At 53.4% G+C, this 22587-nt stretch overlaps 1 protein-coding gene and 1 long non-coding RNA gene across 6 annotated transcripts in view; one reads left to right on the top strand and one right to left on the bottom strand.

Annotated features, from left to right (window-relative positions):
- Nucleotides 1-4852: 4852 nt before the first annotated feature.
- On the bottom strand, nt 4853-13286 carry ISLR2 (immunoglobulin superfamily containing leucine rich repeat 2). 5 transcript variants are annotated; one of them, XM_067029339.1, is made up of 3 exons: nt 13052-13286; nt 9979-10092; nt 4853-8545 (listed from the first exon to the last, which is right to left on the bottom strand). In XM_067029339.1, the coding sequence occupies exon 3, from the start codon at nt 8535-8537 to the stop codon at nt 6294-6296; it is 2244 nt and encodes a 747-aa protein (XP_066885440.1). In that variant the 5' UTR covers nt 8538-8545; nt 9979-10092; nt 13052-13286; the 3' UTR covers nt 4853-6293. The 5 variants fall into 5 exon arrangements, with proteins under 5 accessions (XP_066885440.1, XP_058914626.1, XP_066885441.1 ...); XM_059058643.2 differs by lacking the exon at nt 13052-13286 and adding an exon at nt 11073-11389; XM_067029340.1 differs by lacking the exon at nt 13052-13286 and adding an exon at nt 11221-11364.
- Nucleotides 9889-22587, top strand: part of LOC136793824 (uncharacterized) — a 36320-nt gene continuing 23621 nt past the window's right edge. Inside the window, exon 1 of the long non-coding RNA XR_010839711.1 lies at nt 9889-10130. This is a non-coding gene — a long non-coding RNA (uncharacterized lncRNA). The remainder of the gene's footprint in view (nt 10131-22587) is intronic.

Below are 22587 nucleotides of genomic sequence, written 5' to 3'. Positions count from 1 at the left end.
ACCCATATTTGAACTTCATGTAAATGAAATCATGCATTGCATATTCTTCTTTCACTCGACATTATGACATCCGTGCCATTGTATGTAGTTGTAGCTTTGTTCTTTTTCGTGGTTTTTTTTTCGTGGTTGTGTGGTATTCTATTGTATGAATATACCAGTTTCCACTCCCTGCCCCCAAATCTACTCTTGGTGAATAGTTGGGTTATTTCTAATTTGGGGCTATTACAAATAAAGCCACTGTGAACATTCTTGTACTTGTGTCCACCAAAAGACTCATTTGTCTTTGGTGGACCTAAGCGTTCATTTCTATTGGGTATATGCCCAAGAGAGAAATTGCTGAATCACAAGCTATATGTATCTTTACCTTTGGTATACTGTCAAAATTTTCCCAAAGTGGCTATAACCATTTACATTTAGTCATGCATAACTTTTATAATTGGGGGGAAGCTATTTTGAGAAATGAGAGAGACAGCAAGAGAAACCCTTTTTCTAGACAAACTCCATAATTAGCAGCAAATTTAGCAATACTATGTAAAATATATCTTCCCTCGCTTAAACTGATTTATATAAGTATTGGGAGGGGGTTTGGCTTGGTGTCTAAGAGCTCTGATGTTGGAGTCAGATAACCGAAGTACAAACCTCAACCCTGCAAATCACAGCTGTGTGATGTTCAGCAAATGACTAACCCTATTTGCTCTTTGGTCTCTTTGCCTGTAAATGGAAATAATAATATCACCTCACAGGATTATTGTAAGGATTAATAAAATAATGCTTATAAGTTCCATAGTATGTGTCTTAAATATGGTAAGAGTTCAATAAATGTTAGCTACTATTGGTATTATTTGGTTAATATTTTAATTAACATTTGGTGACCAGTAGCATTTTTAGCCCACCTTAATACATGATAGACCACTTTTATTACAAAGCGTTGATAATTAATTCTCCATTCCCATTCTTTCCCTATTTCACCACTGATCAATTCTTATGAAGTTCCTATCTGAGCTCTATGATTGTGGCAGTTTTTCTCTCAAATGGTTGGATGCCTTGAATGGCTTTTAGACTCAATTTAAAGACCGGTTTGCTCGAGTGTTGCTAAGAGAAAATGCATCTAATTTGCCAAAACCAAATTAACTCCTAATACACAAGGGGAAATGTTTAAGCAGTAAACAGTTGATAAAAATATAAACACTTTTATTCTCCTTATTCCATGTGGGCTTAAACTTAATTAATGAACTTACATTCACATGTCCAGACAAAGCATATGCAATTAGCACAATTTAAAAAATCATACCACCTTCAAATTACCTAAATTACTTCAACCAATGGATGATACAAAATCTTTCCAACTAATTTAACCCAACAAGTCTTCCCATCATGGGGTCCTTGGATGGCTCTTTTTTTTTTTTTTAATCCATATCAAGTCTCAGGAGGAATACTGGCCATATTTTGAAACAAACGCTAATATTGTAAGACATTTTATAATTCAATCTCTTTTATATGCCAGTCACAGTAGATCTTTCATTTTCAATATAATGTTATTCTCTATTGAGTCATAAGGCAAAATCTTGTCATTGAACACATATGCATGGGTGGGAGTGTTGTAAATGCAATCAATTAATTGACACATTACAACTGAAGTGGCTCTGCTTGCTCCATCCTCAATTTTCCAGAATTTCTCTTCTCAATATCTTTATGTTGGAGATTTACAAGGTAAAGTTATTTGTTAGGTCAGACTTGGCAATTTATGGTCTCTACTTGGGGCCTTTCTTATATCCTAGTACCTGGGCTTGGCTTTTTCAGCAGAAAATGCATCTAATCCCTAAAAGAACAAGGTCTCCCAGTTTCTTTTGCTCAGTGCTCTTGCAGTCATGGTTCTTTCTCTGCAGATGATGCCTCCTGTTGTGCAGACAGAAGGTTCCTCTTTCCCTGAGGAGTGTCTCATAACTGGGGCTCTGATATTAACAAACCTAGGGCAAGGCAGTCATAGCAAGATGCTACCTCCCTTTCCTCTATGTACCAAAACGCATCATTCTGATATCCGGGGAAGAAAACCAAGATTAGCATCACAACCAGGGAATAGCAGTCCAAACATTTACTGGCCCAAGTAATCTTCAGAGATGTTAGCTTTAGTTGTGGTTGTTATTCAGGTGTCATGGGCAGGTCTGCATTCCAGACACAAGATCAGGAAGCAGAGCACCCTACACCAGCTGCTTCTTCCTCAAAGAAGCCCTGCCTCCCTTTGTCCTTTTATTAATGGACTTTCTCGAATGATCTTCAAGATGGTTCTCATTCCAGCTGATCTTTAGGAGACACTTGTTGGGGAGGACTCCTTTCAAATCACCTTTCTGCAGACAGTTTTCCAATCTGATTCAAGGCCACATCCTGGGCATCTGGTTTCTGTAGCTCAAAGAATTACTGCTCCTGATAAACTGCTCTGAGTTCCAAGGCTACTGCTGTCATATTGCATTCTCTGACCATTTCCCAGGTCCCCTCATACACATTCAGACTCTCTCTCTCTCTCTCTCTCTCTCTCTCTGTCTTCAACCCATTAGACTCCATTCCCATCCACTTACGTTTTATGACAAAATACACTGGAGAGAGTTAGCTAGCACAGTACCTGAAGCATATAGCAGAGGCTCAAAAATGTGCATTGAATGAAAAGCTTTGGAGCCCTGAAGTGAGGATTGGAGGTGGGGATCACATCTCCGAACCTCTGCAGGTTCTCACAGAGCATGTGCCAATTGCAACATCAGGCCTGGGTGGTGGAAGTGAGGAAACATTTTAAACTGCTCAACAACTGGTTCCTTGGCGGGAGGGAGGGAATAGTGAGTCCCCATGTCTGGATAAATATAAACTGAAGTTGCACAACCACCTGGTGGGGACTGTGTAGAAAAGAATTAAACCTCAAGTGGGTAGTTGAATTAGTAAGTCTTCAGTGTCCCTTCCAACCCTGGGATTTTATAAGGGTCCTTGAGGAAGAAAAAAAGGAGAGGCAGAAAAAAAGAGAACAGAGAGGAGAGAAGGGGAGGAAATGAAAGAATAAAATTTAAAAGGAGATAAGAGGAAGGCCAGAGGCTGGGGACCATTCTGTTCATGAGCCAAACATTCGGACAGAAGCTACAGAGTTCCTGAGAGGGTTGGTATCTCAATGGGCAGTTGGCAGAGTGTCACAGCACCGTGGTCCTAAGCCTCCAGCACCCACCCATTCCTGTCCTATGGGCCAAGCCTTTGGGCCTAGCTTAGTCCAGGGAGCGTGAGGCCAAGTAGAGCAGTGACGTGTTTATTAGAAAGCTTGGCCTGGGACAAAGAAGGGGCAGAACTCTCAGCAACTCTGCACAATCCCTTGGGGGCACTCAGGACCCTAGGGGGGCTCCAGGAGGGTTCTCAATCCTTAGGCCAGGGGGGAACAAGAAGGAGGCCTTCCATCTACCCCCTCCTCCCATGAGGAGAGGATTGGGTGGGACGGACATTGGTAAGCACTCACCAGCCCAGCCAGGCCTGTGCCCAAATGCAACTGTGTGGGTGGCTTCCTGAACCACAGGAATTGGGCCAGTCCCTGCCCCCTGTTCAAAGGCAGCATTTGCAGATAGAACAAAGCAGCCCTCTTCCTAAAAGATATTTCTGAGCTATGTCCCTGACAGTGGTGTGGGCTGCAGTGGTAGGGCTTGGGCTGTGATCCTCAGAGGGGAATTTTTCTCAGAGACAGCTTTGCTGGTCTGGGAAGGGAACCTGGGCTCTGGCCCTGGGAAATGTCCCAGCTACTGCCTCTGCCAGGAGACAAGCTAGGACAGGATGCTGGGTGTCTGGACCTAGGCCTGCTCCCCAGACTGGCCTGGTCCAGTTAGGAAGACCTGCTACCCACAGAGAGGGTGAGGAATGAGGAGAGATTAGAAGCAGGAAGAAAAGAGAGTAGAGATGGACTCTTCACCTGCCCCCCTCATTTCTATTCCTTTCCTCTTCCACCAATCTTCCTGGCTGCTCCCCATCCCCTGGGGGGATTCACCTGAAATACAACCGGCCCAACCCTAGCACTGTAGGCTGGACAGGAGCATCCACTTTGGATCTCTCTGTTTCTCCTGTTCCCCACCCAAGAAGCCCCATTTCTAGGACTATTAAATCAGTGTGCTTCCAACCCTGATGGTACATGTGCACCCACCTCAGCCCACACCAACAGTCACACGCCCTGCCAGATGTCCGTGCATCATTCACGGAGCATCATCCCTCAACACACACACACACACGCACATGCACACGCACAGCACACGCACATGCACACACATGCATGACTCCTGGGCTAAAAGCATCAGTTTGTTCTGTGGAATCAACCTTGCCGATTTCCCCCTTTGCTGCTCTCCATCATCTACCTGCTCTGTAATTTGTGTTACTTGTGACATCTTTTGTGCACAAGTCTTGCCCCTATGCATCTTCAGAGAACCAAAGCTGGTGTTGAGACACAGAAACTAGGCAGTTCTCACACGCACAGCCACACCCCATCATAGTGACAGTGTCAACCCAAGGAGGATTGTGCACTCGCACACTCACACACACACACACACACTCTGGAGCTCCCCGCGTTCAGTCTGCAGAGAGCCACCCCTCCCCCTCTGCAAGCCCTCCCCACTCACTTCCAGCCTCCCCCCTCCCACCTGGTTTCCCCCCTCCATCCCAGAGCTGGAGGCACCAAGAGCAGGCACCAGGTGTAAACACCTGGTAAAATCACAAGACTGTCAAACAAAAAATCACACAAAGGATCCCAACGGGAGGATCCTATGGGCTCCTTCCTTCTGCTGTTTCCTCCTGCATCCTCCAGGCTTCCTCCCTCTGTCCCCCGACAAAGAGTCACCAAGGCCAGTTCAAATCGATTGTTTTATTGACTGTTTACATACAGACGCCTTTAGAAAAGGGTGCGGACTCCAGGGGGCTATTCTGCCCCGGGCCGCACTTGTGCTGCGCTTCACTGACAGGGCTGGTCCCGATGATCCAAACCCCCCACCCCAACCCCTAGGCTTTTCTGCAAGAAAGAAAAAAGACCAGCGCCCGAGTCACCGCGCCATGTCCCCTCTCCCCGCCCTCCCGCCCGCCCGCCTCCCTACACTACCCTTGACACACTTTTACAGGACACAGACTTTCTCCTACAGAGCACGCTCGTCTAGGACTACAGCCGCGCAAATGTTAACTATTCTCGCGGAAGGAGGGGCGGGGCGGGGCGGGGTGGGGCGCGAGGACCGAGGGGCTTTTCTCCATCCGAATCCCGCCGCACGGCCACGCGCAGGCTTTGTGCGAACCGGGACGCTCGCCCCTCACCAGAGACCCGGTCCAGGAGGCCGGGGTTGGCTTCCGGCGCCCCTGGTGCTTCTCGAGCTGAGGTCTGGGCCGCATGCAGCAGCGGAAGCGGAGCTGTCGAGTCTCCATAAATTCCCGACTCACCTACAACGAAATTGGCCCGGGACCAAAGCCGCACCCTCCGCGGAAACAGGGCGCGTGGTTTTGCGGCGCTTTAAGTTAGGAGAGAGGGCGAGAGAAGACGGATTCCCCCCATCCCCAGACACACACACACTCAGTTTTCCCAGAGGCTAGCAAGGGAGTGTTAGCACCAGATCCGGAGTGTCACTGTCTTTGAAAACAACGAAAATATGAAAATCGGAGCGCGGAGCTGGAAAGCGCCGCAGGCACCCGGCTCGGCTCCAGCTGGTCAGAAGCGGAGTGGGGGACGGGGGACAGAAGCGTTTGGTTCCCAGTCATAAGGGGGCTTTGAAACTAAAAACTGGGGAGTTGCCACAGAATCCTGGCTTCTGGGATGTGCACCCCGGAAAGGGCGGAGTAGGGGTTGAGGCGGGACCCCATAGCGCTCCACGCTAAGGACATCTCCTGGGGTCCCGGGCTGACCCCCGAGCCACAGCATGCCCATCAGATGTTTCCAAAGTCTTCTCCCATTTCCTCTGGCTTCCGAGCCCACTGTGGAGCGGGCTCGGGGCGGATTTCGCAGATAATTGCAGTGGGAACGGAGAGGCTTGGATTTTGCCTCACGGTCAGCGGGTGGTGTCTTATACAGGGAGGGAGGAGCGGGGAACTGTGCTCGCCATGGAGGGGAATTCAGCCCACGAGGACAATGACCGTCTTGGGTGGGACTGGTAAAATCGTCCCACTAGAAGTCCCCAGTAGTCAAGGTTAGGGGGTGGTAAGGGGGTGGTGTAAGTGAAAGTTGGGGGGGCATAAATCCTGCCAGCCCAAGGCTTCTGCTCCCAGGCACCCAAGGTGGGGGATGGGAATGGGCTGCCAGACGGGCTGGGGGTTCAGCCCGCTGTCTGCCTGTAGTTGCCGTTAATCTCCTGGGCGATGTTGACCGCTTCGGCACCCAGGGGCAGCCGATCACTGTACTCGGAGCCCGCCTCGAACTCCTCTTGGTTGGCCTTGGACTGGGATTCCACCAGCGAGCAGGCCGCCAGGCTCTCTTCCCCCTGCAGGTCCCCACCTGGGTCCCCCTGCTCTGCTTCTTCGTCAAGGCCCTCCCCGGGGGTCTCCTCTGGCTCCTCGCCGCCCGCCTCGCCGCCTGCCGGGTAGCTTTTCTCGGACTCGAGGTAGGAGGCACGCGGGTCGAAATCGGCGGCGATGCGCTTTTCCATGGGATCCAGGGCCTGCGGCCTCAGGATAAGACGGTAGGGCTTGCCCGGGTGTTTGGCCAGCAGATGGCAGCAGGCGGCGCCCAGCAGGGGCACGGTGGCCAGCACCAGGAGGAACACGCTCACCGCCACGATAACCAGCAGTGAGGGCAACTCTTTCTTGGTGGCGAACACCACTTGCACGTGGCAGGCCTCGCCTGCCAGCGCCAGGCACACGGAGTAGTTGGTGCCGGGCCGCAGGCCACGGAACCAGTAGGCGTTGACGCCCTCCTCTACACGCGACCACTGCACTGCTGCGCCGCCCCCCGCCGGGCACAGATAGAGCAGGCGCAATGGCCGCCGTCCGGGCCGCCCTGCTCCCGCAGCCCCGCCGGGCCCAGGGCCCCATCTTGCCGCCAGTGGCGTCAGCTGCACCCGCGCCTCGCGCTCCGCCACGTCCAGCGCGATGACGCCCAGCTCAAAGACATGCGGCTTGAGCTCGGCGCTCTGGTTGAACGCGTGGTTGGACACGTACCGCGAGGGGTCCCCGTGGCCACAGCGTTGCTCCTCCACCGGGTCAGCAGAGAGCTGGTCTTCCGCCTCTTCACCCTCACCTGCCTCCTCGTCCCCCTCCGGCCCCTCCTGTGTCTCCCCGAGGACGCTAACCCGGCCCAGGCCTTGGCTTTTGATTTTGCCCTCGGGCTTGGAAGGTAGGACACTGTTGCCCCGGGTTTTGCCTGTGGACTTACGCTCAGAGTTTGGAGCCTGCCCATCAGGGTCTCCCCCTGAGCCAGGAGCGTGCTTCGGGGGCCCTGCAGCTGCCACTGCCACGCGAACTGACGTGGAGTTGGCACCCAGCTCGTTGTGGGCACGGCATGTGTAGATGCCTGCCTCCTTGGCACTCAGGAGGGGCACCAACAGGGAGCCGTTTGTAAGGGCCAGGAAGCGCGGGGTAGCTGGGGGCACGGGCCAAGCGGGTGCTGGAGTCGGGGTTGGAGCCTCAGTCTGCGTTGGCCCGTCCCCATCTCCTTCCTCCTCCCCGTCTTCCGCCCCGTCCCCGTCATCCTCCCCGTTCAGGATCGGCGGCACTAACACTACGGTGCCCCCTGGGATCTGAAGTTGCCATTGCAGGCGGGGCGTGGGGTGTCCTTCGGCGACGCAGTGTAGCATGAGCGTTAGGCCGGAGCGCAGGGGGCTGCCCGGCGCCTCAGGCGGCGGCTCAACACTCAGATGCACACTGGGAGGTGCACAGGACAGGGCGGGCAGGCGGTGCACCGGCACCCCCTGCAGAGCAGGAGGAGAGGCGCACGCGATGGAGTCGGGCTCCGGTAACGAGACCCGGGTGCTCGCGGCCCAGGCCTGCAGCCACACAAGGCTGCAACCGCAGTGGAAGGGGTTGTGATAGAGTTGCAGATGTGACAGCGCGCTTAGCGCATCGAAGGTGCCAGGAGCCAGTGTACGAAGCCGGTTGTTGTTGATGCGTAGGGAGCGCAGGTCGGGCAGTGCACCGAGTGCGTCCCGGGGCAACGAGCCCAAGCGGTTGTGGTTCATCTTGAGTAGCTGTAGAGCGCTCAGGTTACGCAGGTCGCTCCATGGGAAGCTGGATATTAGGTTGTGGCTCAGGTCGAGGTTCTTGAGCTGGCTCAGCACCGCCAGCGAGCCCAGCTCCACGGTGCGTACCTCATTATGCGCCAGCCACAGCGACGTGACCTGCGTGACGTCGGCGAAGGCCCCACGCCGCAGCACGGTGATCTTGTTCGCCGACAGACTAAGCGTGGTCACGTTGGCCGGTAGTCCTTCCGGCACCTCGCGCAGCTCCTTGTAGGCGCAGTCGGCGAATTGGTGCGCGTACTTGTCCACACAGGCGCACGGCTCTGGGCATGCTCCGGCCACTCCTAGCAGAGCCCAAGCCAGCCACAGGGCCCTCGAGGGCACCATCGCGGATCCTGCAGGTGGAAGCGGGGGGAAGAGGGGAGGTGACTCACTGAGCCCCAGCTTCCCTTCCCTATCCATCTGCCCCCTCCGTAAACCCGTCTAGGGCAGGTCCCAGGGCTGCGGTAACTTTCTCCTCTGTGCCCAGGAGCCTCTCTTAGGCACGAGTTGGAGCTCAGTAAAGGTCTTGGGATTCAATGCTTGCTCCCTCTCAGGACCCTGACTTCCTTTTCTAGCTGCCTTGTACCTTGCTCTTTTTTCTCTACCTATCCCATCAGCCTGGGGCTGAGCCCTGCACAGAGTGGGCCGCTAGTAGGTCTGCCCTGGGCTTTGCATCGAGAGCCCTGACTATGTTTCTAAGCCTTCGTTTAACTCAGTGAAAGGGATACATAGAAAGGGTATTTTTGTCCGTGACCGCCTGTCCTCCCTTGAACTCTTTGTCCCACGGCACAGCACTTGCCCACCCACGCCCATACAAGTGCACAACAATACAAACACACGCCCAGGCACCTGCCATCAAACCAACAACTTCTGCAGGGGCTTAGGGGTTCACAACACATTTCCTAGACATACAAACACAAGACACCCACACACAGACACAATATATCCTGGAGACCTCATTGTTCTCTCAGCTGAACACAGCATTTGTACAGCGTTCTCCACCACGGGGCAAAGTGCTTTTCTGTTCATTGTGAGAATTGACAGACACCAGGGCACAAGTCCTCACACAGACCAACCCACACACAGGGACACAGGCGAGCACTTGCGCCTGTACACAGCCCTCTCAGACTGAAATCCCATCGGATCAGCAAATGCTGAGAACTTGCTGCAGGTGGCGAGAGGCTTGGGACCCGGGAAACAGACTCGTCAGGTCCCTCTTCAGCCGCAACTGAAGCCGCCTTCCCTGGGCTGCAACTCCTAGGAGGGGAAAACCAACAGGGCCCCTCGGATCAACCTTCCTTCTGAGGAAGGAGGTCCTCCTCCGAGCTGGGACCAAGAGCAATGGAGGGAGGTCACTAAAGATTCTCCCTCCCCCCTCCGCATCTTCCCAGACGGCTCCCATGGGGGCGGGGGAGTCCCTAGCCGATGGGTCAAGGGGGCTGCTACTAGCTAATCAAGTAGAAGGTTCAAGATTCTGCCTCTTTTCTGCAGCCCACAATGTCTGAGGACAATCCCCCCCCCCCCAATAAAAGATTCGTATCCGCAGTCGTACAAACGCACTTACAAACAGATTCTCCGCTCCCACTTCGGGCTCCTGGCAGGTTCGGCAGAGCCCCTCCCACCCTCTGGTCTTTGGAACCCGCGTTCCCCACTCCCTCTGCTCCGGAGGGAAGGCCCCTCCCCTCTTCTCCCCGGTCTCGCCTTGAGAGAGCCGATAAGGACTGGCACCCTGGACGGGATTTACCCCCATCTGGTTCAGCGTTACGGGGTGGTCTCCGCTGCTTACCCGCTGCTCGCCGACTCTCCGCGCGCTGCCCTCGGGCTGCAACCCCTTCTCCAGACTTGAGGTCGCGAAGCCAGGACGACAGCCCAAGGGCGCTTCCCACATCTGTTGCTGAGACTGTGGGGAAGATGGGGGAGAGGCAGAGAAAGGGACAGGTAAGTTGTGGACTCCGCTGGCCCTGAGGTCCCACTTCAGTTTTTCCTTTCGCCTCTGCTCCCCCCACCTCTCACTGGCTGCAGATTGAAGAGTCCTCGCGCGCTCCCGGGCTCAGCAGGGACGCGCACAGCCTCTCCCACCTCCCGCATCATCTACATTTGTTAAAGCCATAGAGACTCTTCCCCTGGCCAAGAGACGTTGGTCACAAAGGGGTGCCCCCACGCCCAGCGCCCCGGCTTGGCTCTTTCCAGTTCACCACACTCCCATAACCCTCGTCCCCCCCCCCATTTACACATCTGCAGACATTGTCACTATCCCTAATCACACGACTCCCTCCCCATTCGAACGCGTTGGCACAGACACAGACCCTCGCACCCTCCACACAGTCGCTCTTCATATGTTAGAATGACCCATCATCATGTAATAATCGCATCAATGTGTTGAGATCTCGCTACGTTCACACACATTTTCAAAGGCACACCTTCACCCGGGACGCTCAGCATTCCCCCCTCCTGCACGCACACACATTCATGCGCACTCACCCTCACGCGCGGGTCCCGCCAGAGCCCGTTAGCTTTGCTGCTAATTGAATGCGAGCCTCTTTTACGCCCCGCAACACGTGAGACAAACCATCTTTGAGGAATTTGGGGGAAGGAAGAGCTCACGCCTGAAGGGGGGAAGCGTGTCTTTGCTTTAAAACTCTTTTTGCAGAGGCAGGCGGTGGCGCAGAGAGTCCTCGCGCGGGACCGGCTGAGCTGCGCGCCGCAGGGGTCGCGCGGACTCTTCCTTTCCGCACCCCCGCTGCTAGCCGCCTCCTCCCCGAAGCCGCGTTCAACACGATGCATAATTGATAGTGTTAGCAGAGCGCCTCACCCTCCCTCTGCTATTTTTGCCTGGCTCTGGGCAGCTACGAGCCCTGGTTTCCCCAGCTCCCACCTCACCTCTTGCCAGTCCAACCCGAAGACTAGAACACACCGCCCTACCGGGCGCTCCCCTGCCCAGCCTCCTCAGGTCGACTCTGTATGTCTCGCCTTTTGTGGCTAAACCAGCGCTGGAAGCCCACCGCCCAGCTCGAGGGCCCGTGCGCACCTCTGGGTGGGGCAGGGCGCGTTGGTACCAGCCTCCGCTTCCAGGAAGCCGGCCCGAGCGCAGCCAAGTGCCTCGCCCTCAGGACTTGCCAGCTAGGGGCGAATGGGGCTCCGGGGCTGCAGCAGAAGGCGGTATGGAAAGGGATGGTTACAAAACGTCTGCTCCTTTTGAGCACTGTGGGTTGGAGACTTCAGGCTTGAGCATCTCTCTCCCTCCTCCGCCCCCGCCATCATCTTCACGGTCTAACGAGCAAACACACCATCAACCCCACACACTATCCCCCAAAGCCTCTGCGGCCCGATACCGCCCTAATGTTTCACACCCTCACGCAACAACGGGCCTCAGCAGACTCGAATCTTTGCTGTTCCGGACTCTCGCTTCCTGTCTCTGGCGAAACCCCGAAATTTGGCGACAAAGAAGTGGAAGCTCAGGGATGTTGAGGCATTTGTATAAAACGCGATTTCTGTTCCCCCTCGGTGCCCATGGCAGCCCTGGAGACAGAGTTGCTGACCAGAATCGGAAAAGGGGTGCAGGCTTCGGGAAACACGCAGAGCCCCTGCCTTCCCCGGTTTTTCCATAGACGCTGAGCACTCCGGGCGCACGTGTTCCCCCCAGCCCTCGCTCGGGCCGTGGCGGTCTCTGGAGGCGGATCGGTTTGGGGCCTCTGAGATCAATCTTCGGATTTCAGTGTTGAGCATTTTAATGAGCTGGGGAGGTGGGGAAGAGAGACGGGTGAGGAGCTCTGCCTCTAAAGAGACCACCCGATCGGGGTTCCGAGGAGCCTTTATAAATTAAATATGAACAGACTGGAGCACACACACTTTGCATCCTTCCCTCTCTCGTATTCCTGCGGTCGCTACAGGCAGCCCAGCCATCTGGGACCAGTGCATCTCGCTCAACCCAGAATTCAGAACCCAGAACTTCATTCCACCTGCCTGTGCCTGTAGTTCCCACAGACGCCCCGGCGGAGGGGCGCGGGGGCGCCCTGAGGGAGAAGGTGTCTTCGAGGAGGGAGGAGGAATAAGAGGATCTTGACCGTGCAGTGGGGGCAGCGAGAGCAGGTCCCTAGTCCAGGAATGAGTCCGGGCGGTTTGGGCCTGACTGGGTGGGGGAATGGCGCGGCCAGCTGGCCTGGTACAGACTCTTTGTCTGCGGAGCAAGGGGGGCGTCCTGGGTGTGTTGTTCGCGCGTCTTGGTAATCCTGAAGGGCAATTCGAGGAGCCTTGGCCGAGGAAGAGGGATCTGGGGAGCCGGGGGCCCAGCAGCGAGGTTGGAGAATCGGGTCCTGTATGGGGGTCCTGGAGACTTTCCCTGGCGGGGGGAGGGGAGCCTGGCGTAAAGGCAGTGACCGAGGCTCAGGCACGGAGGCGCGAGACTTGTGGACCCTCCACCCATTTTTTATCTCTCTTTATTTTGTGTGTTGGAGGGTTCTCTTTGCTTTCGGCTAGGAGGCGTACAGGGAGGCAAGCAGGGGAAAACTTGGAAGGGTTGAAGGACCGGAAGACAGAGGCTGGGGAATGGAAGGAAAAATGAGCTCGCTCACTCTCCGCGGAGAACTTCCCGGACCGCAGGGACCCCACCCGCCCGAGTCCTGGGAACCTTTGGGGCCCGCGAGCCAAGCAAGACCCCCTTGCCTTGCTCTTTTGACGGGGATGCAGAAGCCAGGGGAATTCTGCAGGGAGACAGGGCATCAGGCGCCTGGAGGGCGACTAAGGGCGCAGTGGTCACCCAGGCGAGGGCGCCGACTCCCGCGGACCCCCGCAGCTCCCGCCCACTCTCCAGCAAGCGCTTTTGTTCCCCAAGCCTGCCCTGGGGAAAAGACAACCCTTACCCCCGCCTTGGACCCTGAAGAGTTCAGTGCCCGCCCTAGCAGGGCTAGACTCCGAGTGGCCCCGGGCAGAATCCGCCGAGGCCTGGGATGGGAGGTACGACTCCAGGATCAGCCTCCTAGCTCAGCAAGGAGAAGACTGAGAGCATCTCGACCGGCGCCGCCGGGCGCACAGGAGCCTCTAATGTCTGTAATGTTGATAATGGTACAGTTACTGAAGGGCTGGGGAGCCGGGAACGAAGATAGCACCCCCACCGCCGCCCAAGTCTTTGATGGTTAAAGAAACAGACACCTAATTAGGTGTGTGGAAGTAGGGGAGAGGAGAGATACAAGGTTCCAAGACACCAGCGTGGAGGGCCCAGATTTGGAATCTACAGAATCCAGGCTAAGGCTTTTTGATCAGGCTGGGGTGCCGACCCTAGATACACCTAGGGCGGAGAACTGGAGCTCTTGGCAGCTTTTTGTGGACCTCCAACTTCGACCTTGCCGACCCGCACGGTCCCGAGAGTAGGGCGGGTTAAACCCCCCGGATCCCGGCACCAGCTACCCGGGTTCTGTCTATTCAAAGTCTCGGGCCCAGGCCTGGTTCGCGCTCGCCCCCTGCTGGAAACCGCCTGCCGGGCTCAGAGGCGCGGGGCAATGGCTGGGGTACCCTGGGCCCCGAGGATCGTCGGCCTGAGCCCGGGACCCAGGCGTGCACTGCTCCCGGCTCTGCATCCTGCGGCTCAAAGTTCCGAAGTGGGAGACGCTAAACCAAGGCACCGAAGCTTTCCTTCCCATGCCCACCCAGCGTGTGTCCCAGGAATCTGCAGCCTCCTCACCCCTGCCCAACACAGGCACAGCCCCGGCTTCACACCCCATTGTGTTTTCAATGCCCAGGGCACCGTAGGCACCCTCTGGATGCTCCTTGAGCAAGCCAGTAAGTTTAGTTCTCCTGGGACTAAACCGTCCTGTACTCCTCCCCAGCCTTCCCTGTGCGGCATGAGTGCTTTCTCTTTGAGTCCAGTACCCAGGCCTAGAAGGCAGTCCTTAAGTCTTCTGACTTTGCCAGGGACTTATAAAATGCCCGAGATCTGAAAAAGAACATCTTTTTCAGGCTCTAAGAGGGGAATAGAAAACTGCAAAGTTGGAAGTAATAGATGTTTGATTAAAGGTTTAGGACATGTAACACTGTGCAGACGATTCAGTTGCACCTGCACTCAGAGCTGTACATGCCTTTGTATTTAACGTGCCAGGTGGGTGATTTAATGAATGAGGGAGAGCCCCTGAAAGTAAGAAAGCCAAGACCCAGAAGGGCATCACAGATCCCCAGTAGAGCAGCCTACTCAGCAGACCCTTCCCACCTGCCCTCCAGCCAGAATCTCCTAAACACACAGCTTCCCACCTTTCAGCTTCTGGAGTCCCCGTTTATAAACCACCCCCCAACCCCTGCCAACTTCCATCTCTCCTTTTCCTCATACACATACTACATAGTGGTTAAGACGGAAGGTTCTAGCATGACGCTCCACCATGTACTCACTGTGTGACCTTGGCCAAGTTACTTAACCTCTCTGTGCCTGGGGGTGGGGAAGGGGTATAAATAAGAATACCCATTTTATTGGGTTGCATGAGGATTAAATGAGTCAATGCATGCAAAGCACCTAGTACCTGGTACTGATAGTGCTCAGAAATGAACTTTTATTTTTTTCAACAATAGCTAGAATTAGCCATCATTATTACCTTGCAGCATTGGGTACAGGTATGATGAGATGTTCTGCTGAACCTGCTCCTACATGCTTGTGTCCTGCTTCCCCAGTAGGGGGGGAAAGACCTTGGCCCTTCCCCCAAATATCTCTCTTCACTCCCCCCTACACCTCCCACACACCATGGCATAGGTAAAAATCAGAATTCCTATTATTATTTTAAAGATTTCTAGTCTCAGATACTTAAACCCAGATTCTGACGTTTGCAGCTGTCACCAGTGTACCTGTTTGGGAAGAGAGACCTGCAGCTGCAGGCTTGGAGAAAGGTTTTTAATTAAAACCACAATCTGTTTAAGTATTTATTGGGCTCTGTAACTTTAATTATTTTCTAGGGAAAAACAGAAAAATCCACATTTGCATATGGGAAGACTGTTGCTTTCAGAGGAGAGTAGCAACCTGTGGCAGTTTGCTGGAGGCAACTGGGAGGAATTTCCTGAATAGTTCAAATGAAGCTCAACATTATTAATAAGCTGGGATCCAGTTCATGACCTTCCTCCCAGTGCTTTCATGAAATTAGCTTAAATTTCTGGCAAGACTCTTTATTGCTATCAAAATTAACGACAGCTCTTCCAGTGGCATCTCATGTAATTATCTGGGCCTGTGCTTGTCTCACCAAAGATGGGAAACTCCTTCCTGGGCAACGTGCTTAGCTATTCTATTCAGCCCAGGCAGGACTGGCTCCCCCAGAGAGGGAGTCCTGGGCAGTCAGCCCCTCCATGGCAGGGGGAAGCAGGGGAAGGGAGGTCGGGGAATTATTTATGATGCTTCCATCTGCAGATAACAAAATTCCCATCTCAGTGTTTTAAACTATTAAGTGTATCATCTCACAAGCAGGAAGCCAGGCTGGCGGCTTCAGGGCTGGTTGATTCAGTAGCTCAATGACATCGGCAGGCTCAGGTTCTTTCTGTCTCTCTCCTCTCCCTTAACAGGGCTTCAACTTGAGACTCATGTCCCTCAGTGTCATTGGAGGGCTTCAGCAGCAGCTGGAGTAACATGCTTATCAGTAGCAGACGAGCGGAAGAGAGAGACTCGATTCCCTTTCCAGAAGCCATCACCTCTCCTAAGGTCTTCTTGATACATATTGACTTAGGACTCCCCATCTTTGAGCCAATCACTGGCAAAGGGGATGGAATTGATTGGCTTAGAGTAATCATCTAGCCCTGAAATGGATGTTGAGGAGTCAATCCCAAGATTCACTACAAGCAAGAAATCCCCTTGAAATAGAGGTTGGGAAATTGCAGGATCAGAGTAATCTAACACTGTATCAAAATGAATTGAGAGTGACATAATTATGATGAACGGTAGTAGATACCCCCTTACCTGGAAATTAGACCAGTCTATGTTCACAGTCCGTGATGAGGGTCAGGGCTCAATGTGTGACCAGGGTCAGGGAGCTCTTTTGGGTAGGCATACAAACTATTCTCTGCTTTCATAGAATTCTTGAAAGGATTAAAATCTGTTCTTAGAAATGCCTGTGCTGGGATCCAAAGCTATTTTGGGAGCAGTGGAAGTTTCAGTCGTTAGTTGGATATTTATGAACAGGAGACGTTTCTGAATTCAAAGATGTTCCTACATGACTTCACATCCTGAACATGTCACCGGGTCCCCTGGCAGAGGAAAGAGGCATTTACTGTCGAGGTGGAAAACAGGAGGAAGAATTCTGCTGGTCTTATGAAGAATGCAGAGACAGCACAAAGGTGCCAGCTTCACAAATTTGCTGCATGATCTTAAGCAACCCCTTGGCCTCTCTCATTCTAAGTCTCTACCATTGTGAAGGTAGAAGAATGGGCTAGATGTGCTCTGGGGCCCTTCCAGGGCTGCTGTCCTGGGGTGCTATGGCTTGAGAAGCAGGTTTGTAGGTTGAATTGGGGCCTCTAGGGAGCGTCTGCCAGGGCTTCCTGCAGTAGGAGGTCTTCAGAAAGTCTGGGGACCACCGCTTACCCTCCTCCACATGCCCCTGGGCAGTTTCTTTGTTTGCCCCACCACACTGCAGCCTGCCTCATCTCTTGAGACCGTCAGCACACCTGGGCCCAGGAGCTAAACCCCCCTTCCCCAAACTGCTACACACAACTCTGTGGGTAGGGGGAGTCCTGCTACAAAACACTTCCTTCACATAGTAGGAGTCAGGGGGGCAGAGGGGGTGATGTGATTAGAGATTAAATCTGACCAATGAATGTTTCAGGAGCCTGGTGTGTAGGCCCAGGAAGAAAGGCCAAAGCTGCCAGAAGCTCCCTGGCTGCTGGGGTGGGGTATGGGGGGAGCGTGATGCAGAAGGGAGACACAACTCTTCCAGCAGTTGAGGCCACTCCTCTCTGTTCTGGAGCCCTCGACTGTCCATCGCCTGGTGCCATCAGAGGACATGGAGAGAGGTCATAATAAATATGTAGTCAGAGACTCCCTCCCCGCAACCCAGTGTGGTCCCCAGCAGAGCCCACAAGGGCAGGGCCCAGGGAATCTCTTCCTCCTCCTCCATCCCTCAGACTCAAAGCTCTTGGAGGGTCACCCAAGGTCTCTGCATCCACTGTCCCCATCAAAGCCCATGGGGGCACATGGCAGCATAGACTAAATTGAATTTCCTCCTGGGTATCTTCAGTCTCTTGCTGTCACCAGGCTTTTCATTTGTTTTGGGATATGGCTTCCCAGAAGCAGAGCTGAGACAAGGATTCACACACCAGTGATCCATTAAGGAAATGCCTTAGCAGAAATCAGCAAGGGAAAAGGGAAGCCATGGAAGGGGAGGAAGCCAAGCCAGGGTGTGATTTCAGGCAGTCTCAGTCTGACCCCAGGAAGCTCTAGGCATAATCACACCTCAGTTTGCCCCGATTTAGGTAGGGAAGCTTGGCTTCCACAGACTCACAGCAGCCGGACATTCCCTAGGGGCTGCCCTCGGGGATGGAAACTTCCAGGCTTTTCCCTCTCTCTGTGCCTGTAGGCAATCAGTTCCAGTAGCTGAAGGACGGGCCTTGGAAGAAAGTCACAGGTATGAGCTGTCAGAAATAAAGCACACAGAAGCAGAGGGATAGGCATGCAGAAACAGGTCTGCTACGCCATTCATTCCAAAAATAGTAATTCAGTACCACCCCCCCACCCCACCCCCAGCCCATGTTACCAGGTGCCCTGATTGGCCTGGGTGCCGTTGTGAACCAGGGAGATGATGTCTCTGCCCTAAGAGAGCTTACAGGCTCCCGCATCTCCCAACATCCTGTGTGCGTGAACCTTGGGGCTTCTGAAAGGCTAGCGTCTCTTGGACAGGCTCCAGCTGGTCCATCAGGTCACCTGGGGCCAAAGCCGGAAGGACTCTTTGAAACCTGCACTTGTCTTAGACAAAGGACAGACAGGGAGTTGTCCAGAGTTGCAGAACATCAGAGCTCAGGGCCTGGAGGTCTTCTCTCCCTACCCCTCCACTTTGTTGGAGAGAAGACAGGCCAAGAGGGAGGTCACAGAGCAGGTAGGGCCGGGAAATGCCCCCAGCACTCAGCTTCTCTGAGATGCCCTCCCAGGGCAGTCTGGTCAAGGGCAAGCTGAGCTCAGTGGCCATCGCTGACCTTGCTGGTTAGGAAGCCCTTGAGACTCTGGAGATGTGGCCTCTCCAATGGCAGAGGGCAGCTGTTTCTGGAGTGGGACAGGTGCCCCTACTTCAGGTCTCTTGTATTAGTCCCGTGTAGTCCTCCTCCAGGGCTCGTGGGCACCAGAAGCAGAGCCATGCTCGTCTGGGAGGGACGAGGTTGTGCCCTGGATTGGAGCAGCCCTAATCGCAGCATGCTGATTCCCAGCCAGGCAGCCAGCCGGGGCAGAGGTTTGGAGGAAGGAGAGCCCTCCCTTGGATGGGTCTTGGCCCGATGCAGATGTGCCTTCAATCTGCACCCAGGCAAATCCAGTTCTAATGGCCACATCTTGGTAACAAACAGGCAGAGTTCAGTGTAAGGGGATCCAGAGAAGGAGATCAGGGGTTGCGGGCTTTTCCACTGACTTCCTGTGAGACTTTTGGAAAAGCTTCTCTCGCTTCTCGGTTCCAGTTTCCTCTTCTGTGCCTTGGGCTAATCATCCCTTCCCACCCCACTGCCTCAGCTGGGACAGTAGCTCAGATCTGTCACGTTCTCCCTCATCAGGCCTAACCCTACCCAAATTCATCCCCAGGAGGGACAGCCTCTCCCCAGCCCCCTCAGTTCTCTGCAATGTCCTCTTTGAAGTTCCCCCAGTAGGCTTTCCTGCCGCCTGCAAAACCAGCATGGACAGGCTGGGAAGGGTGAACCGGTGCAGCGCCTGAGATGCCTCAGCCTGTCTCCCGGAGCCCTTATCTCCAGACCCAGCTGGAAACTTGATGTGTTTATTTGCTTCTCCCAGGACCTCCTCTGTTCAACCCACATCTTTGTTGGTGCTGCCCGAAAGTGACCTGCCTGCAGATGACTGTGTCTGGTACCCAGGTGGGGGCTGAGGAGGGAGGGGACCGTAAATCCCTCCAGCCTGCAGCCTGCAGGGTGACCCCATCGGGGTAGAGGAGACAGTGGAGGACGTTTGGAGAGATGGGGACAGAGGCACCAGGAGAAGGATTTAGGGACAGAGTTGCCCAAATCCTAAATGGACTGGAACCAGAAGGGAGGGAGGGGAGGGAGGAGAGGAGGGGAGAAGCCTGCAGTGCTTTCTGGGAGTCAGCACAATGCCTTCTCCTCTGTGGCGTTGGATGTATAGAGTTATTTTTTTTTTTTTATTGAGGATTGCCAATTCACAAACTTTAGTGCTTTATGTATCTCATTTAATCTTCACAATTTTCTAAGTATGTATTGTCACCCCCAGTTTGCCTATGAGACCACAGAGGCTAAGTAGTTTGTTCAAGGTCACACAGCAGAGCTGGGATTTGAACCAGGACCCTCCAAAGCCCACGTCCTAACTACCACTCAGCATCCTTGCCCACCCCAAGCAGACTCGACAAGGGCACCACCACCGCGGGCCCAGCCTCACCCACCCACTGCCTCCTCTTTGGTTGGTCTGATTTACTCTAGAATCAGTCCACTGTGGTGTCAAGCCAGGGCTTTATGACTGTAGAACTCCAGGAGAGGGTCAGCCCTTGGGTAAATTCTACCCCCGGGGCCCTCTGAACTTGGTCTGCGCAAAGAACTCAGTTTTAGACAATCAGACAAGTGACGCTGGATTTCACAATATTTCCCATCACACTTGTTTGGCTGGATAACTTCGTGGAAAATTTCTGTGGTTTGCTAGCTAGCTTTTGTAATCTGCTTGGCTATCAGGTTTGGGATATTTATAATATTTATAAACTGACTTTAGCATAGTCCAGGCAGCTGGTCTTTAAAGAATTCTTCTGGGCTGAGTTTAAGGAAGTTCCTTGAGCCAAGAATGAAGGAATTTTTCCCTCTGTTGGCAGCAGATACATTTTGTAGGAGTAGGTAGAGATTTTCAAACTTTTTGTTTTGTTTTTTGAGAGGGGGAGTCAGTTGAAATTCTTGACCCTTCTCTCAAGAGAGTCCCCACAGGCATTTGCTTTATTCAGGTCCAAAAGGCTTGGAGCTGACACCTGGTTTCCAAGACAGAAATAAGTGATGGTGCTGCCCTCCGTCCCTCCCTGTCCCCAGGCTCATCCTGGACCTGCACCTGGGACTGAGTCCAGGACCAAGGCCACCCCGGGGAAGCATGTCCTCAGAGACCTCTGCCCACGTTCCCTCCCATCTCCCTGTAGCCTAGTCTCACCTCACCCCCACCTGTGAACTGAGCCACATGGAGGGGCTAACACCCACCATGACACTTCTTACTTGCATTATAACTGGGGATAGGGTCTTACCCTAAATCATACATTCTCAACGGGGGCAACATTGCCCCAGAGAGGATGAAAATTGGTCCAGGGTGGAGAGGGCACTAACAACCTTAGATATTCCAGTGGTTTCTGACCCTCCAAAGGACCACAGAACATAAACAGATATACAGTACATCTGTGTAAGGAAGAAGTAAAATGATCTCTATTTGCAGATGACCTAATCTTGTATATAGAAAAGCCCAAGGAATCACAGTACTAAAATTTCATTGGGGGAGTCATGACTAGGAAACAATTTGTCTAAAAAGGCTCCTTAGGGGGGCAATAATGGGCAAAAAAGTTGGAGAAGAACTGTCCTTAAAGAAAAAAATAGAATTAGGATAAGTTCAAATTCTGGGACACTGGGACCAGAAGGTTGGGGTGTGAGTTTTCTGGGCCCTGCATCATGTGAGATCAACAGACCAGGAGGGTACAGGAAGGAGAGAGTGGAAAACCACCTCCCACCCCCCCAAATGCATGGCAATGCATTGGGCAGTGTGGGCCACAGAGGGCTCCAATGTAGACACAGTCTCCCTGTGGGGCAAAGCCCAACTCTGCCACATTCAAGTTTAATGACCTGGAGCAAGGTACTCCACCTCCCTGCCCTAATCCCCATCCCACGTCCTGGACAGAACGAGGATGATACTGTAACCACACAGGGTGTCTGGGGAGACTACATGAGGTTAGCTGTGCTGAATGAGAAAAGAGTGTCCAGCATGTAGTTATCTTTCAGTCGTGTTAGCTGGGAGCTTTATTCACCTGGTTGTCCAGGAGGCTTTCACACCTGGATGGGATGGGTCATTATGCTCTCTCCAGGGTTCATTGAGCTCAGGTGGAACCCCTGCTGGATGCTTCTAGAAGAGGATGGGGAGGGAGTCTGACTACACCTGAGGCTCTGTATTAGGGGGTCCTCCTCAGAAGTTCCTGCCCATCTGTCACAGTTTCATGGACTTTTCTGTTGCTAAAGTGACACCTGCATCTTGAAGAGTGACTGTAACTCCATTCCTTTTTTTTTTTTTTTTAAATATATTTTGGCCATGCCACGAATCTTGCAGGATCTCAGTTAGTTCCCCGACCAGGGATTGAACCCAGGCCACAGCAGTGATGGCACCGAATCCTAACCATTAGGCCACCAGGGAACTCCCTATCTAACTGCATTCCTAATTAAATTCCTAACTCAGTTCCTAACCTTAATGACCAAATACGACACTAAATTTGATATAACCCCAAATCTTAACCGTAGGTCTCACCCCGACTCCTAACCCCACCCCATCTTATTCCGGTTCTAACGTGGGCCCTAACCTTAGCTCTAATCCTCACTCTAATGCCCCTGGTAACCCAGTATTCCCCAAAATTAAGTCCCCCAGTTCCACAGTCACAAGTTTTGCTATACCTGTGTTCCTTCTGAGCTTGTAGTTACTTCATATTTGTCGTTAAATTAGACCTATAAAGAATCCCATTTTAGCATCATTCTGAGCAACCATGTTCCAGAAATCACGGTGTTGATAGGCTGGCTATATTTTTTCTAATAGATGTTAAAATAAATACAAAGCGGTTAACACGTTAAAAACGTTTCTCCATGCACCATCTACCTAAAGATATCTCCCACACCACCGGAAGTATGCGTGGCGCTTTGGAAAAACTGCTGCTACCCAGAGCCTTTATCTGACACCACACCCCTCGCCATCCGCGGGCAGCAGCCGCCTCGACACCAGGCCCTCTGGGGCTGCAGCGCCCTCTGCTGGTGAGTCTGGGAGCTGCTCTAGCTCAGCTCCCCTTCCATCTGGGCGGGATCCACAAGGTGCGACTCTCTCTGACTTGACATTTCATGTCACTAGCTGTGTAGTTCCCTTAATTGTGAGGACTGAAGAGAGGTGAGAAAGGACCCCTTCCTTTAGGTATAGGGCGGCCGGGGTGTGAGGTGGAGACAAACCTAAGGTCAGAGGAGGTGGAGGTGGGAGCGGGGGTTGAGGGTGGGTAGGCGGGGCCTGCGG

Source organism: Kogia breviceps, chromosome 3, assembly GCF_026419965.1.
Source record: "Kogia breviceps isolate mKogBre1 chromosome 3, mKogBre1 haplotype 1, whole genome shotgun sequence".
NCBI classification, from domain to species: Eukaryota; Metazoa; Chordata; class Mammalia; order Artiodactyla; family Physeteridae; genus Kogia; species Kogia breviceps.
The sequence above is the reverse complement of the archived record's forward strand: the minus strand, read 5'-3'. Positions and strand labels throughout refer to the sequence as shown.

Bases quoted from the DNA above. Each gene is read 5' to 3' on its own strand.
- ISLR2 (XM_067029339.1), bottom strand. From the start codon at position 8,537: ATGGTGCCCTCGAGGGCCCTGTGGCTGGCTTGGGCTCTGCTAGGAGTG.